The 17246-nt window shown below is 43.3% G+C and overlaps 2 protein-coding genes across 15 annotated transcripts in view; both read left to right on the top strand.

The window, feature by feature from the left end:
- NFS1 (NFS1 cysteine desulfurase) overlaps positions 1-4460 on the top strand; it is a 25805-nt gene extending 21345 nt beyond the window's left edge. For both annotated transcript variants that reach the window (XM_026455258.1, XM_026455259.2), the window contains exons 12-13: positions 711-800; positions 3741-4460. In XM_026455258.1, coding sequence (XP_026311043.1) covers positions 711-800; positions 3741-3804 — 154 coding nt within the window. In that variant the 3' untranslated portion in view covers positions 3805-4460. The remainder of the gene's footprint in view (positions 1-710; positions 801-3740) is intronic.
- A 3488-nt stretch (positions 4461-7948) lies between these two features.
- Positions 7949-17246, top strand: part of LOC111548185 (RNA-binding protein 12) — a 37943-nt gene continuing 28645 nt past the window's right edge. For 2 of the 13 annotated variants that reach the window (XM_023220537.2, XM_023220533.2), the window contains exons 1-2: positions 7995-8145; positions 13833-13917. The gene's annotated coding sequence lies outside the window, so the exon portion shown is untranslated. Of the gene's footprint in view, positions 8146-8815; positions 8836-13832; positions 13918-17246 lie in introns of those variants that run through there. The other 11 variants (XM_023220538.2, XM_023220536.2, XM_023220530.2 and 8 more) reach the window with 10 other exon arrangements.

Genomic DNA, 17246 nt, shown 5'->3' with positions numbered 1-17246 from the left:
GGCTGGAGTGCAGTGGCTGGATCTTAGCTCACCGCAAGCTCCGCCTCGCGGGTTTATGCCATTCTCCTGCCTCAGCCTCCGAGTAGCTGGGACTACAGGCGCCCGCCACCTCGCCCGGCTAGTTTTTTGTATTTTTTAGTAGAGATGGGGTTTCACCGTGTTAACCAGGATGGTCTCGATCTCCTGACCTCATGATCCGCCCGTCTTGGCCTCCCAAAGTGCTGGGATTACAGGCTTGAGCCGCCGCGCCCGGCTTTTTTTTTTTTTTGAGACAGAGTCTTACTCTGTCGCCCAGGCTGGAATGCAGTGGCATGATCTCAGCTCACTGAAATCCCTGCCTTCCAGGTTCAAGCAATTCTCCTGCCTCAGCCTCCTGAGTAGCTGGGACTACAGACGTGTGCCACCAGACACAGCTAATTTTTATATTTTTAGTAGAGACGGGGTTTCACCATGTTGGCCAGGCTGGTCTCAAACTCCCGACCTCATGTGATATACCCGCCTCGGCCTCTCAAAGTGTTGGAATTACAGGCATGATCCACCATGCTTGGCCGATCTGTATACCATGTTCTGAGAAACTCTGCCCTAAAGGAAGGACCATGTTCTTCTCTCCGTATCTTTTGCGTTGTAGATCTTTAGTGAGTATTTGCGGAATGAATTTATCCTAGTGCCAGAGCTCTGATGGGGAGCCATTCTCCTGTGCCTTTTTTCAGGTTTGGAATTGGCCGCTTCACTACAGAGGAGGAAGTGGACTACACAGTGGAGAAATGCATTCAGCATGTGAAGCGTCTTCGAGAAATGAGGTATACGTACTGTATCAGAGACCCTCTGGAAGAAACTATTGCTGTCTCCCCTCTTGTCTTTACGCTATGTGTTTACACTGCCAATATCAAAGTTCAAGAGTACTTGGATTTTAGGATTTAGAGATTCCACAAAGCAAGAAAGTGGATCTTCTTGGCTACTTGCCTTCACAATGAGAAAGTGTTTTTAAAAACTAAAGAACTAAGCCAGGCACGGTGGCTCACGCCTGTAATCCCAACACTTTGGGAGGCTGGCCAAGGTGGGCAGGTCACCTGCAGTCAGAAGTTTGAGAGGAGCCTGATCAACATGGAGAAACCCTGTCGCTACTAAATACAGAAGAATTAGCCAGGTGTGGTGGCACATCCCTATAATCCCAGCTACTTGAGGGGCTGAGGCAGGAGAATCGCTTCAACCTGGGATGGGGAGGTTGCGGTGAGCCAAGATTATGCCATTGCACTCCAGCCTGAGCAACAAGAGCCAAACTCTATCTCAAAATAATAATAATAATAATAAAATAAAGAACTAGATGAATACAGGTAATGCAGGTAGTATTTTTTTTTTTTTTTTTTTTCCGAGACAAGTTCTTGCTCTGTCGTCCAGGCTGGAATGCAGTGGCACAATCACACCTCACTGCAACTTGCACCTCCCAAGTTCAAGTGATCCTCCCACCTCAGCCTCCCAAGTAGCTGGTACTACAGGCATGTGCCACCATGCCTGGCTAGTTTTTGTATTTTTTGTAGAGACGGAGTTTTGCTGTGTTGCCTAGGCTGGTCTCAAACTCCTGGGCTCAAGCAGTCCTCCTGCCCTGGCTTCCCAAAGTGCTGGGATTACAGGCACAAGCCACTGCACCTGGCCCAGGTAGTATTCTTCATTATGATTATTATTATCTTTAGAGAAAGTGTCTCATTCTGTCACCCCAGCTGGAGTGCAGTGGCACAGTTGTAGCTCACTGTAACTTTGGACACTTGGGCTCAAGTTATCCTCCTGCCTCAGACTCCCAAGTAGCTAGGACTACAGTTGTGTGCCCCCACACCTAGCTAATTTTAAAAATATATTTTTTGTGGCCGGGCATGGTGGCTCACGCCTGTAATCCCAGCACTTTGGGAGGCCGAGAAGGGCGGATTGTGAGGTCAGGAGATTGAGACCATCCTGGCTAACATGGTGAAACCCCATCTCTACTAAAAATACAAAAAACTTAGCCAGGTGTGGTGGCAGGCACCTGTAGTCCCAGCTACTCGGAAGACTGAGGCAGGAGAATGGCATGAACCCAGGAGGCGGAGTTTGCAGTGAGCTGAGATCGTGCCACTGCACTCCAGCCTGGGTGACAGAGTGAGACTCCGTCTCAAAAAATATATATATATATGTATGTATATATATGTGTGTGTATATATACGTGTATATATACGTGTATATATATGTGTGTATGTGTATATATATATATTGTAGAGACGGGGTCTCACTATTTTTTCCAGGCTGGACTCGAACTCCTGGGATCAAGCCATCCTCCTGTCTTGGCCTCCCAAAGTGCTGGGATTACAGGCATAAGCCACTGTGCCCAGTCCCTCATTATTTTTACGGATAGTATTTCTTTTATTATTATTATTTTTTTTGAGACCGAGTCTCGCTCTGTCACCCAGGCTGGAGTGCAGTGGCCGGATCTCAGCTCACTGCAAGCTCTGCCTCCCAGGTTTTTTTATGCCATTCTCCTGCCTCAGCCTCCCGAGTAGCTGGGACTACAGGTGTCCGCCACCTCGCCCAGCTAGGTTTTTGTATTTTTTAGTAGAGACGGGGTTTCACCGTGTTAACCAGGATGGTGTCGGTCTCCTGACCTCGTGATCTGCCCGTCTCGGCCTCCCAAAGCAGTAGAAATGCTCCCAAAGGCATTTCTACTGACTACACGGCCAGCAAAGACTTTTATTTCCTATCTATGTGGCTTCAGCATCTGTGCCCTATTCCTTCTGACCCTTTACAAACTGAATGCAGCCTGGTCCCATTAGCTCTCAGAGTCTTATTTTGTGAGCCTATAATAATAAGTGGCCTTCCCTAAAGAGGAAGGACAGAAGGAGATGGCTAACTTTAAGGGCCATGGAAAATCTCATGAATAGAAAGGCATTCTGGGAATGTTTAGTGTAAAAGAGAGGGACATGTCAAGAATATAATGAAATTTGATAAAATTACCTGGTAAAATCTAAACCATAAAATCCCATATTCATAGCACACTGAAGTAATATCTGGTCTGGAAACATTATCCAAGATATCCAGGCTTCTGCTTGGGGATTGATCAGAGCTTGGCAGAGATTTCTTAGCAGCAGCTTTTGTGTGAGATGGGTCGCTCAGGTCTAAGATCCAAGGAATTCTTTTGGATATTGGAAGCACAGGCCAACTCTGGGGAGATGAAGCTGGCAAGAACTGGGTAAGGGCACAGCATACCAAGATAATTTAGGGTTAAGCTCCACCCCTAACTGGGAACTAGAACAAAACCAAGAAACAAGTGCTGAAAAGCTGGTAATATGTGGTGGGCTAAAACTAGCTGCTTATATATGTCATTTGAAGTGAGGCTGAAACTAGATGCTTATACAAGTCTCAGGGGTCTTGGTTCCTCCAAGGGAAACCATGGCCATAAGCCTCTTACAAGTGGGATGAGAGCTTCAGGAATATGACCATGTTTGGTGTCCATTGGCTCAGGGCCCCACTGCAATTGAGCCTGAGGAACCTAGTTATTCTTGTTTGTTGGCAGTTGGGGAGAGCTCTCAGAAGAGCTGACAAGGACTTACAAGGAGCTGGGAAAGACTTCTTAACCACTGGTGTTAGGGTCTACCAGAGCAAGAGGCAGAGGACAGACAGGGACGGAAGGAGGCAAGCCATTGCTCAGGGCCTTGGTGCCAATGTTGTCCACTTCCTATCTAAGCCCTCACTCATTTAATGCCTCTTCTTTTTGGCAGCCCTCTCTGGGAGATGGTTCAGGATGGCATTGACCTCAAGAGCATCAAGTGGACCCAACACTAGAAGAATAGGGCCCTGACTTTGTGCTGGTCTGGCCCCTCCTGCCTCACCAACCCATGCACAACCAGACACCTTGTTATGCCTAGTGGATGCTCCAGATTGGTATAGACCAGTTGACTTCAGCATCAGTCCACCTCTATGACAGAAACACAAGGAAACTGTCTTTTCCTAGCTTCAGCTTCTTGGGTGTGGAGCACTCCCCATTTCTTCTCAGGTCTTACAGTGTGTGGACATTTTCATCCTGAAGCCATAGAGACATTTGTTATATTGCTGCTTGACACATCTGTGCTCTTGGTGAGGAGAGCAAGAGGAACCAGAAGTCTCTGGTCAGGGACCATGATGCTCTACATGGACATTTGAGTCTTCGTCTTCGTCTTCTGCTGCTGCTCGGCTGGACCAGCTTCTTTAACAGCAAGCATAATCCACTTCAATTTAGTATTTTCTGTAGCTCCAAAGGGTATCTCTTCATATTGACTGCAGTCAGACGGAACGGACAGTTTCTTAGAGGGCTTGTCTCCTTTCTACCCTTGTCCTCTTTCCTTTCCTTTGACCTAATGGAGCTGGAAATATGTCTATGACTCCACCAGTTATTCTAATAATTTGTTTCCTTGAAAATTGTTAATTTCAAGACTGGAAAAATAAACTCACCTTCTATTTACTCTGTGGCTTTATGAGAGGTTGAGGGAGAAGTGGAATTGTGGAGAAGTCCGCCACTCCATCTGATTTGCATAAATGACTCAGTGGGCTTTTGTATCTCTTTATTTAACAATTTTTTGAATGCCTGCCAGGAGCCAGATTTGTTCTGGGTATTAGGAATACGCTGGTTAACAGGACCAAAAAAGACCCTGCCCTCACTGAGTTTTAAATTTTAGTGGAGAGATGGAAAATAAGAAGTAAATAAACTGTTATAGATTGTGATAAGTGCTCTGAAAGAGTAAGTGGTAAGAGGACATAACAGGGAAAACCTACCATGCTGGGTGTTTGAGGAAAGCTTTTCTGAAGAGGTAGTGCTTAAAAATATGAAGAGCTCAGTAATCTAGAAATGCGAGGTGAGAGGGCCTGAAGTGTGATAAAGCACAAAGTATTATACTTCAGAAACCAAGAGAAGACCATTGTAACCAGAGCTTTTCATCTGTGGGTCTGAACCCATAGGTGGATAGTTAACCAGTACTTAAAAAAGGAGAGAATATGGGGCCGGGCGCGGTGGCTCAAGCCTGTAATCCCAGCACTTTGGGAGGCTGAGGCGGGCAGATCACGAGGTCAGGAGCTCGAGACCATCCTGGCTAACATGGTGAAACCCCGTCTCTACTAAAAATACAAAAAAATTAGCCGGCCATGGTGGTGCATGCCTTTAGTCCCAGCTATTCGGGAGGCTGAGGCAGGAGAATGGTGGAAGCCTGGGAAGCGGAGCTTGCAGTGAGCCGAGATTGCGCCATTGCACTCCAGCCTGGGTGACGGAGCGAGACTCCATCTCAAAAAAAAAAAAAAAAAAAGGGAGGCCGAGACGGGCGGATCACAAGGTCAGGAGATTGAGACCATCCTGGCTAACACGGTGAAACCCCGTCTCTACTAAAAAAGTACAAAAAACTAGCCAGGCGTAGTGGCGGCCGCCTGTAGTCCCAGCAACTCGGGAGGCTGAGGCAGGAGAATGGTGTAAACCCAGGAGGCGGAGCTTGCAGTGAGCTGAGATCCGGCCACTGCACTCCAGCCTGGGTGACAGCGGGAGACTCCGTCTCAAATAAAAAGGAGAGAATATGTTAAGAGTACATTTATACATACTTTAAGAATATATTTTGATGATATATTTGAATTTGTATACCAGGTTATAAATGTATTTCTTATTGTGGATAATGTTCAAAAAAGTTTAATTGCTCTTCATACTTGCCAGTAGCAGGGGGATAGGAAAGTTTGAAAGCCACTGGGCTAAAGTTTGGTAAATGTAGATGGACAGTGAAAGGAGGAGATGAAATTAGAGAATTTTTCTTGTTTAAAAATATCTTTTTTACTTAGAATAATTTTAGATTTACTGAAAAGTTGCAAAGATAGTAGAGTTGTAGATCTATTACCAGTTTTCCTCTAATTAAAAAGTCATATAAAAAACTATGCTAATTTGACTGGGTGTGGTGGGTCACACCTGTAATCCCAGTACTTTGGGAGGCCAAAGTGGATGGATTGCTTGAGCTCAGGAATTCAAGACTAGCCTGGGCAACATGGCAAAACCCCATCTCTACAAAAAAATACAAAAATTATCCAGGCTTGGTGGTGCCCACCTGTAGTCCAAGCTATTTGGGAGGCTGAGGTGGGACGATTGCTTCAGCCTGTGAGATGAAGGCTGCAGTGAGCCTTGATCGCACCACTGTATTCAAGTCTGAGTGACAGAGTGAGACCCTGTCTCAAAAACAACAACAGGCCGGGTGCGGTGGCTCCAACTCTTGGGCTCAAGGGATCCTCCTGTCTCTAACTCCCAAGTAGCTAGGACTACAGACTTAAGCTACCACATCCAGCTTTTAATTAGCAGGGGCATGAAGTTCAGGGGCGGGGCTAGGACCAAAGCCCCTTGAGAATAGCTTTTTTTTTTTTGAGATGGAGTCTGGCTCTCCTGATGTTCTCCATCTCCTGACCTGGTGATACGCCCACCTCGGCTTCCCGAAGTGCTGGGATTACAGGCGTGAGCCACCACGCCCAGCCAGAGAATAGCTTTTTCTATAATAAAATACTACTATAGTGAAGTTGTGGAGGGATCACGATGGATTGAATTTTTTTTTTTTTTTTTGAGACGGAGTCTCGCTCTGTCCGCAGGGCTGGAGTGCAGTGGCTGGATCTCAGCTCACTGCAAGCTCCGCCTCCCGGGTTTACACCATTCTCCTGCCTCAGCCTCCCAAGTAGCTAGGACTACAGGCGCCCGCCACCTCGCCCGGCTAGATTTTTGTATTTTTTAGTAGAGATGGGGTTTCACCGTGTTAGCCAGGATGGTCTTGATCTCCTGACCTCGTGATCCGCCCGTCTCGGCCTCCCAAAGTGCTGGGATTACAGGCTTGAGCCACCGCGCCCGGCCCATGCTGGTCTTGAACTCCTGACTTCAGGTAATCCGCCCGCCTCGGCTTCCCAAAATGCTAGGATTACAGGCGTGAACCACGGCGCCCTGCCCTAGATTAAAACTCTTTTTTGTTTTTGTTTTTTTCTGAGACTAAGTATCGCTTTTGTCATCCAGGGTGGAGTGCAATGGCGCCATCTGGGCTCACTGCAACCTCCGCCTCTCAGGTTCAAGCGATTCTCCTGCCTCAGCCTCCCGAGTAGCTGGGACCACAGGTGCCCACCACCATGCCTGGCTAATTTTTGTATTTTCAGTAGAGACTGGATTTTGTCTTTTTGGCCAGACTGGTCTCGAACTCCTGACCTCGTGATCTGCCCTTCTCGGACTCCCAAAGTGCTGAGATTACAGGTGTGAGCCACCGTGCCCGTCCTGTCTAAATTCTTTTTTTTTTTTTTTTTCCCAAGAAGGGGTCTTGCTCTGTGGCCCAGGCTGGAGTGCAGTGGCGCAAGTGCAGTGGCGCAATCTCGGCTCACTGCAAGTTCCGCCTGCTGGGTTCACGCCATTCTCCTGCCTCAGCCTCCCGAGTAGCTGGGACTACAGGTGCCCGCCACCACGCCCGGTTAATTTTTTGTATTTTTTAGTAGAGACGGGGTTTCACCGTATTAGCCGGGATGGTCTCGATTTCCTCACCTCGTGATCCGCCCGCCTCGGCCTCCCAAAGTGCTGGGATTACAGGCGTGAGCCACGCACCGGGCCCCCGGCCTGCATAAACTCTTAAAAGGGGGGAAAAATCAGGTTTTGGCTGTTTTGTCAGCATATAATAACTAGCCCACCACGTTGTGGTCCATTTAATCCTCAAAAAACTTAGACGTAAGCACGATTTGCTCCTTCCGCGGAAACTGGAAGACGTGAAGCAATCTGCACAAAGTCTTGCAGTGAAGGGCCAAGCCGGACATTCATACCCAGCCCACCCGGCAGGGCCACTAGCCCAAAGTCGGTCCCGTGCGCAAACAGTCGCAAGCAGGGACTGAATAGCTCCCTCTTAGCCCAAAACCCAGTAACTTCCGGAGATTGCCCGAGACCTTTAGCGCGCTTGCGCGGCCCCTTGACGTCAACCACGCCGTTCCGCCCCCTTCTGGAACGCAGAGCCGCTGAGCGGGTCGACGGCCATTTTGTGAAGCGGCGAAGGAGGTGGTGGCTGCGTTGGGCTCCGGGAAGCCGTTCGGGCTGGGGCTGTCGGCCGCGGGGCAGAGGCACTCGCGCGGGGGGTAATTCGGGGTCTGGGTTCTGGTGCCGCGCAGCTTTCCCCGGTAAGACTCCCGCAGCCCTTGAACGGGCGGGGCTGTGCGGGGCTCGTGGTGCCCCTTGGTGGCCCGGGGCGGGGCCTTCGGAGGCCTTCGAGCCCGCGGCAACTAGCACCCCACACAAAGGGTCGAGGCAGGACTGCAGAGGGAGTGGGGTGTCACTTACGCCTCTGAGATCTGAGAGGATGCAAGGAGGACGCAAGAGAGAATGAGCCTGCGTACCGAAGTGGGGATGAGGCCGTAGCGAGGACGCCCCCGTGGTCTGAGAGGGGGCAGGTCAGAGCTGGCTGGCTCAGCGGCCTGCGAGCTAACGGGGACTGCAGTGAAAACACGTCTACAACCTGAATACGGAGGATTTCTTGTCTCCCCCAGTGAAGCAGAGGTTATAACTACATGTGTGTTCCTGGAGGTGGGGAGATAATCGTAGTGAGGACACTCCCTCGACCCGAAATGGAAAGGAGGCCTTTGTGGCCTACCAGCAAAAGGGGACCCAGGTCACACCTGTGGGAGGAAGCTATAGTCTGTACACTCCTGTGAGTTCAGAAAGGAAGTCTCACAACCGGCCGCCTTCGTGGCCTGAAGGTGGAGGGGGTTGCAGTGAAATGCCTCCGAGGTCCATTGCTGGGGAGGGGCTTTACTCGAGGGTGTAGCAGTTTTGAGAAGCCGGCGTCTGAAGCTAGGAAGTGAGGGGGTAGGGTGAGTACTCCTCCCGAGGCTCTGAGAACTGTAGTAAGATGCCAGGCCTTTGGTCCCCCCAGTAGGGAAGGGGCTGCTGAGAGCAGCACTTGTAGGACTCCCTCGGGAGAGGATCCTCTGGCATTTCAGGAAGACGAGATCCAGTGGGCTGCGGAGGGTGGGTGCTTTTGATGGAGAGTTAATTGAGTTTCTCTGAAGCTTGGCTGCATTAGTTTGCAGCCCCGTGAATTGGGTGGTAGGAGGGACTGTGAGGATCTACAGGTTAGTTAGGAGGATGGACGCCAGTGCAGCAGGTTTAGCCGCTAGGTTGTAAACGTGTGGGCTTTTTGTGTGCCTCCAGCGTGTGCTTTATAGTGACAAATCTGAGGGGCTCCTGTGAGGGTTACTCAGTATTGAGTGCTAACCATTCTTATCTGCGTGGTGTCATGCTGAGAATTGCAGACTTTTAAGAGATTTCTGGGCCCTAAAACCCTCCTTGGCTCCAGGATTCTCAGAGATAACCTAATATAAATTGAAGTTGGTAGGGACCGTTTTATATTCAAGAATAGAGTCAGTGTAACCCACTGGAAAAAAGTGATGGCAACTGAAGGTTTGTTGAAGGGAGAAGCTAGGCTTGTGACTGCAGTATTTCTTTTAGAGCTTCTTGCCTGAATGGTTTGAAATGGTGTAATTTTTGCAAAATGCAGTCTTAGCAACAAGAATTGTCTGGGACCTTGTTAACTAGTGATTTTGTTAATGCATCTCAGAGCATCTGCAGTTGAGAAAAATCCCTCAAGTCTGGACACATAGGGAAATCTTGTTTTTTAAATTATAGAACTACAAGACAAGACTGGTTGTACTCGTTTTTGAAATTTGGTAGTTTTGAAAAGAATGGAGGATTTCTGGATTTAGTTGAAAGTCTGTGCATTTTCCAAGAATATAAAAAGAAGTTGGGAAGAACTGTTACAGGTGGTTCAAATAACGTTATGGTAATTTATGAAGAAAGTGAACTGTTTGGCGTGTTTATACAAAACATAATGAAGATGTGCTTAGTATATATTATTGGACAGATTTTTAATGAAACAGGAAATGCGTTTTTATATCACATATGCTCGATTAAATGTTGGTTATGGATTGTAATGTATAATTTTCATTTTCCTTATGTTCGAATTTGTTAGATGAAAACTGTGAAGCTTTAGAAATAATTGTGTAGTTACTTGCAACGTATTGTTACATGCTAATACCAGTACTCTTTGGTCTTCTTTCACCTTCTTTGACACGTCAAATGTTTTGATGACTGAGTATTGAGAGTTTGGGAGTTGTTAGTACAATTTTTAGATGTGGAACTTGATTTTGTGGGCCAGTGTGTTCCAGGTGCTGGAATCCAGTGACAGTGTTGATAGTTTTTACTCCATTTTGCAGAGAGCCACTCTGTCATTGTTGGAATGTATATTTTCTTCTGTAGATGTTGTAGGAAGAACCAAGTGTCAGTAGTTGGTTGCACAAAAGATGCTTTTAGATGTCCCTCCCTAAAATGCAGAGACTTCTATATCTTTTATATTTTTTGTCTGGCCCACAAGTGCTTAATAGTAAATGGTCATGGAGTAAAGGAATATTGTTAAATGTTTTCAACTAAACAGAAAAGATAATTTTATCTAAACTACAGTTTTATCAGATTTTACTACCACACCCATATACTTTTTGGTTTGCACAAAATTTAATTAAGTTTGAAGCCAGCTTTTAAGACTCAAAAACAGTGAAAGTGAATGTGGTTGGTTAGAAGTATAATTTTGCTCTGAAGTGAAAATGAAGGTGGTGAACATTTTTTTGGCATTGGGGGGTTGAAAAATAACTTAATATTTTTGACAGGAAGAATATCTTATTTAGAAATGTCTTCTGATTTGCTGCCTTTGAGTATGGAATGGAGGTTAATGGAAAAATTGAGCAATGCATTATAAAAAGTATACATCTCCATCAGTGTCAGAATAATTTTTTCATTAAGAATGATCCCAGACTTTGAAATATGGTCCATTTGGGAATGGGGAACAAAATCAAGTGGCTGAAACTGTGGTTGTTTCATAATGTTTATTATAATGTGATTATTACTGTTTTTAGCATTGTGCCCTTTGTGATTGGTTCTGTGTCGCTTATCTCTGAGGTGAACATTTGAGGGTTTGTTTCTTTTGGATCCGAAGAACCTAGCTCTGCTGTACCCTGGTTCTTGTTGATTAAAGAGTGATGAATGAACAAAGTTAAAGTTCACTTTTGGATGTTTACTACCAGATGAAGAGTGAAAATAGTCGTTTTAGTTTATGCCTTGACTTCTTGATGAAGAGATATGTTGTCAGATATTTTTTTCTGAAATTCCAAGTGATGAGAATGGCTAGTAAATACGAAAGTCTGTCTTGTCATAATATGTTAAATTTTTGTAGCAGATACTTGTGATTTGTGCATGCATCTGGTATTTTGTCAAGTTGAACAAGCCTTTATGTTAGGACTAATTCCTAATACGAATGGAAAACATACTAAAGCCAGCTGCTTGTTTTAGATCTTCTGAAGTATGTCAGTGGCTTTAATGACAAATCAGGCCCATTTTCTCCTTTCCTATCATTATGCTATATGTATAGATATAATATGTATTTTAGATGTTTTACTGTGTAGTTATTATTTTAGTCTTATCCTTCTGAAGTTCAGCAAAGCTTTAGGTGAATGGGGTGGATTTTTGAAATCCTGCATTCAGTCGCTAGCTGACATTTAGAATACAGGAATAGCAGTTACCTGGAAAACAGTGACACTTATATTAAATTCTTGTAGTCTTTACAAAGTCAGGTGTCAAAACAAGTATTTCAGTTCTATTTCCATTTACCTTTCCCTTTTGAAGAGGTATAATACCAAGGGTTGTGAAGTTCTGACTTGTAGCATCAACTTTCTGCATTATTTTTCCTTGGTATGGGGTGGGATGGGTATTCCCTTTTGCTGAAATAGAAGAGAATCATAAATTTCTGTCTGGATTGATTTTGTGCTTTAAGTTGTACACATAAAACTTGAACTAGGTATTTGCCAAATTCAACTGGGCCTTTCAGCCTTCACTTGTGGAATGAGAATAAGAAATTTCTTCCTTTTAAAGGTAATTTCTGGTAACCTTTTAGGAATTTTTGAGAGTAGACCTGGGGAGTTCCTTTTGAACTTAACTGACCCCAAATTTGTCTTTCTCAAGATGGACATACGGTATCTTTTGAGTTTGGAAGGGAAGAGGCTGAGAGGAACCTTCCTACCTTATATTCAGGCATATGTCCTGGCCCCATACCTGACCTTTTCAATTGGAATCTCCAGTAGGGATCAGATATTTATTACAAGTTCTAGAAACTAGAAAGTTACCCTGTTGTGTGGCTGCTGGAGTCAAACCTGTACGTAAATATTTGCAGTACTTCATGCTCTTGCTCATTCTCTGTTTCACATTTCCCTTTGTCACCTGTTAAACTACTAGATACGGCTTTTAAACGAACAATTTTTAAACTCCTTAAACTTAGGCTACGCCAGGTGCTGTGGCTCACACCTGTAATCTCATCACTTTGGGAGGCTGAGGCGTGCGGATCACTTAATGTCAGGAGATCGAGACCAGCTTGGTAACATAGTGAAACCCCTGTCTCTACTAAAAATACAAAAATAAGCCATGGGTGGTGGTGCATGCCTGTAGTCCCAGCTACTCCAGAGGCTGAGGCATGAGAATAGCTTGAACCCAGGGAGGTGGATGAGCCTAATGAGCCTACGTCGCACTACTGTGCTCTAGCCTGGGCGACAGAGTGACACCCTATCTCCAGAAAAAAAAAAAAGACTTAATTAGGCTAGATTAATGCTCTAGGTTTTTCAGTGTGTTGATAACATATTTGCATAGCTTTTTGTGGCATAACAATCTCACTGTTCTTCAGCAACTTGAGTAGTTGACTAGAAGATGAATAGTTTGTCCTTTAGAAAATCACGTAGAATTTTTGAAAAATATGTTTTCCTTTTTGGTGATGAATATTAAGGTCACTAGTTGTATTTTGGTCTTGGAATATACTAATTTAAGATGAGCATCATTTGGTAGTCATTAAGTAGTCATTGGTAATCTTAATACTGAACAGTGGCGAATTTCTTCTCCGAATTAAAACATGACCTTTGAAAGAAATATAAAGTAAAAAATTACCTTTGAATATAGTTGTCTAGGCATTTGGTCATAGCTTGTGACTTGTTAATAACTTCACCAGTTATGAAGAAATGACAGTGAAAGATGAGTGACCTGTTTTTATTTTGGGATATACTCATATTATTATGTCAGGCATTTTTAGGGTGTTTTAAAATTTATTTTATTTATTTAATTCTTTTAATTTTACAAATTTTTGCGAACTGTTGTGGTGTCAGAGGAAAAAACACTTTCCCTTAATATTTTGTGAATATTTTGAGCTCCAGTGGAATTAGTCCTTTATAGCAAGAACTTATACTTCATTTGTTTTGTGATGTTGGATGCTATTTTGTGCAAAATAAAATATATTGAAAGAATAATTGCAGTAATTTCCATGAGTACCCTTGAATTGCTATTTTAAGTTGTCCAAGAATTGTTACTGTGCGAACTTGTGCCTTTTCATCACAAATTTGGTGAGAACCTGGGGAAATAGACGTGTACAGAGTTTTCTGGATTGGTTTAATTATAAAGTGATCAAAGCAATTAGCAGCTGTGAAGCTGAGCTTTATGACTGTTTTAATTTTCAGTGGATTCGTTATTGGGCTAAGTTATGACACTCTTGATGTATGTAAATATATAAATATTTTGAGATACTCAAATTTGAAAGCAATACCAACTAAAAAGCATGTGCAGGATTTTGTTATGGTGTCTTTCCTTTTTTTTTTTTTTTTTGATATGCATTCTAATGAAGTACTCTGGTGGTTTCAGACTCGCCTTCGTAATGTACAGTGTGGCCTGTGCGTGTTGTTTTGTGTTTCCTGCATTGATTTTTGCCTCCGTTTATTCTCTATTGCAGTCTAAAAGTTGGTTTTAATTGGTTGCCCACAGGATTGACTTGGCCTCTACTTCTTGTTAAGAAAATACATCTCTTGTTTTATCAGGTAAGAGATTTTTGAATAGAGAGTTCATTTTTATACAAAATAAAATGAGATAGCTTATTAAGAAATATGAAAATATGTGTAGCAACTATATTGGGTGTGTGTAGTTTTGTTTTCGTGTTTTTTGTTTTGAGACAGAGTCTTGCTCTGTCGCCCAGGCTGGACTCTGTTGCCCAGGCTGGAGTGCAGTGGTGCCATCTCGGCTCACTGCAGTCTCCACCTCCTCGATTCAAGCACTTCTCAGCCTCAGTCTCCCAAATAGCTGGGATTACAGGCGCCTGCCACCATGCCCAGCTAATTTTTTTGTATTTTTAGTAGAGATGGGGTTTTACCATCTTGGCTAGGCTGGTCTTGAACTCCTGACCTTGTGATCCACCTGCCTCGGCCTCCCAGAGTTTTGGGATTACAGGCGTGAGCCACCGCCCCGGCCGGTGTGGTTTTTTTACAAGTTTATCTGAGGGATGGGGGTGGGGTAGATGGGTGCTTCCAACAGTTGTTCTTTTGGGGGTCAATTTCATTTATATGGATGTTTTTCTCTTGTTGTTTTCCTGATAGGCAGTAAGTAGCTGTTTTATTCCTTAGTAGCATTTTAGACTACAAATACAGATACTTGTTATTGGTATGTTTATTTATATTTCCTAAAAGTTTTTAAGTATAGATATTGGGTCACATGTTTTAGAGTACAAATTTTAGACTTTAAATGAAACCTTAGCAAGTGGAATCTAACCCTCCTGTTTAAGTAACTAAGATAGGCCCAAGGTAGGTTGAAATGACTTAGCTATCAAACAGTTACTTAGTAACAGAATAACAGATACTTTTTTGTTGTTGTTGTTGTTTTACTTTTATTTTTTGAGGCAGAGTTTCGTTCTTGTTGCCCAGGCTGGAGTGCAATGGTGTGATCTCTGCCTCGTGGGTTCAATTGATTCTACTGCCTCAGCCTCCCTAGTAGCTGGGATTACAGGCACCTGCCACCACACCCAGCTAATTTTCTTGTATTTTTAGTGGAGACAGGGTTTCACTATGTTGGCCAGGCTGGTCTTGAACTCCTGACCTCAGGTGATCCACCCGCCTCAGCCTCCCAAAGTGCTGGGATTATAGGCGTGAGCCACCACACCTGGCTGCAGATATTATTTCATATTTTTTGGAAGCTAGAAACAATTTTCCTCATCAGATGACTTTATGAATAAATCTTGTATTCCACTTTGGTTTAATATTCCACCCTTTCCAGCTGGTAATCTGAGGCAGATTTTCAAATAGCATATTCTTGTGTACCTTGTACAAAGTTTCAGTAAATCCCTACTCTTAACAAAAAATGGCTTGAAGACTTAACTATGTTTGTCACTTTAGCCCTGTGTTTAATTTTTGTGTTCTTGGGACTATATCAAGTTCCTGTTTTATTGTCCCAGTGCAAACTAATATCTCTGTCTATCTCATGTTGTTTTGAGTACTTTGATTGCCCATGATGTTTCCCCTATACGAAGTGATTAAGCGTTTTTTGAAGTTGAACAGTAAATACTATCGCATTTTGCATATAGCCACATAATTCTAGATTGAGCAAGGAATATGAATTTGATTTAATGACTTGGAAACTGCTTGATGAACCTCCTTATAGGCTGCTAAATAGTAAATGAGAAAAGAGACTGTTGGTGTGATGTTTTTTAGCATTAATTTTTCTTGTTGACTCTTGAAGTTTGTAAATGAAAAGCTTTCCCAGCCTTCCCAAATTTCTAGTGCTTTATGATGGCCTCACAAAAAGCATTTTCTGTTTGCTAGTCCATTTTTCTGGATTAAATTTGAAGGTGGCTTTTATTTTTGTGTTTTGTGTCTGTGAGAAAACTGTCAAAACCAAACAGTTTGTTTCCTGTTTCAATATGGCAATCGTAATACTGAGATATAATTACAGATTTTGTTGCATTGAATTAGTATTTATATAATATTTGACATTGAAGTTACAGAATTCTTAGAGCTTATAGCAGAAAATCTTGCCACTTCTAATGTTCTTGAGAAGTAATAAAACCGTATCTCTTCATTAATTTATAACCTTTCTGAGGGCCATAGAGCTGATTTTATAGGCTTATATTTAAAAGTTGACTTTTCAGGAGGGATGCAATGGCTCATGCCTGTAATCCCCACACTTTGGGAGGCTGAGGAGGGTGGATCACCTGAGGTCAGTAGTTCGAGACCAGCCTGACCGACATGGTGAAACCCCATCTCTCCTAAATACAATTAGCCAGGCGTGGTGGTGCATGCCTGTACTCCCAGCTACTAGGGAGGCTGAGGCAGGAGAATTACTTGAACCCGGGAGGTGGAGGTTGCCGTGAGCCGAAATGGCGCCATTGCACTCCAGCCTGGGCTATAAGAGCGAAACTCCATCTCAAAATAAATAAATAAATAAAAGTTGACTTTTCAGATGGGTTGGAAAACACCCTATGTTATTGACCACCTTAATTTCAAAGTAATATGTTTCCCAGTCCCAGTAATTGGGTTTGTGTCACTTTCCAAAGGGCTGCCCTTGGATATGCTCTTAGAAGCCTTTAGAACTGAAATTTGAGGGGAACATTTCTTTTTTGATTATGTGAGAAGAGACATGATCTAAGGAGATCACAGAGATCCTGCAGGAGTGGCGTAGATCCAAGACTGTAACAGCCACTGAGTAATTCACACTCTGGTTCTAAAACAAAAACAAAAAATATTTTTATTGTCAGCCCTCTCCTAGGGGAAAATAATACTTTATGGTTATGAGTCATTGGACCTGAGTTTTAATTAAAATAGTCACAGTGAATGGGACTATAACCAGGTTCTACTTTTGGGGGTAATGAATAAAGGTAACTCAGATTTTGTCTATCCTATTCAGGACTTCTTTTGACTTCTTAGTATGTCTTAACCATGTTTATAATAAATAATTCCATATGTAGTTTTTTGTAATCTATAAGGCAGATCGAAAAGTTTTAGGATGAATAAAATAATGGAACCAGTTCTCATTTGAATCTACTTTTAAGTATTATTTACAATTCATTAGTATTCTAGTTTTTTGCTTCTGTTGGATTTTGAGACGGAGCTCTATAAAATCACACTCTTGATAATTCTATGAAATTGTCAAGAATATAGGGAAAATGCAAAGTCAGTTTTTAATATTAACTTTGATATATTCTTTGCATGCTTTTTCCCTAAAGATTGTTAAACTTTGTTTCCTGATTTGACTTACACATTTCTTTTAAATCTTACTGAATGATTAGTGGTCTGAATGATGCATATGTATTTTACTGTCCTACAGTTGTTTTTTCTTGAACTTTTTGAGTCTCTTGGGACTGAACTGTTTCCAAAATTAATGC

Source organism: Piliocolobus tephrosceles, chromosome 20, assembly GCF_002776525.5.
Source record: "Piliocolobus tephrosceles isolate RC106 chromosome 20, ASM277652v3, whole genome shotgun sequence".
Classification (NCBI taxonomy): Eukaryota; Metazoa; Chordata; class Mammalia; order Primates; family Cercopithecidae; genus Piliocolobus; species Piliocolobus tephrosceles.
Note: the sequence above shows the minus strand (reverse complement) of the source record. Positions and strands in the feature narration are given on the sequence as shown.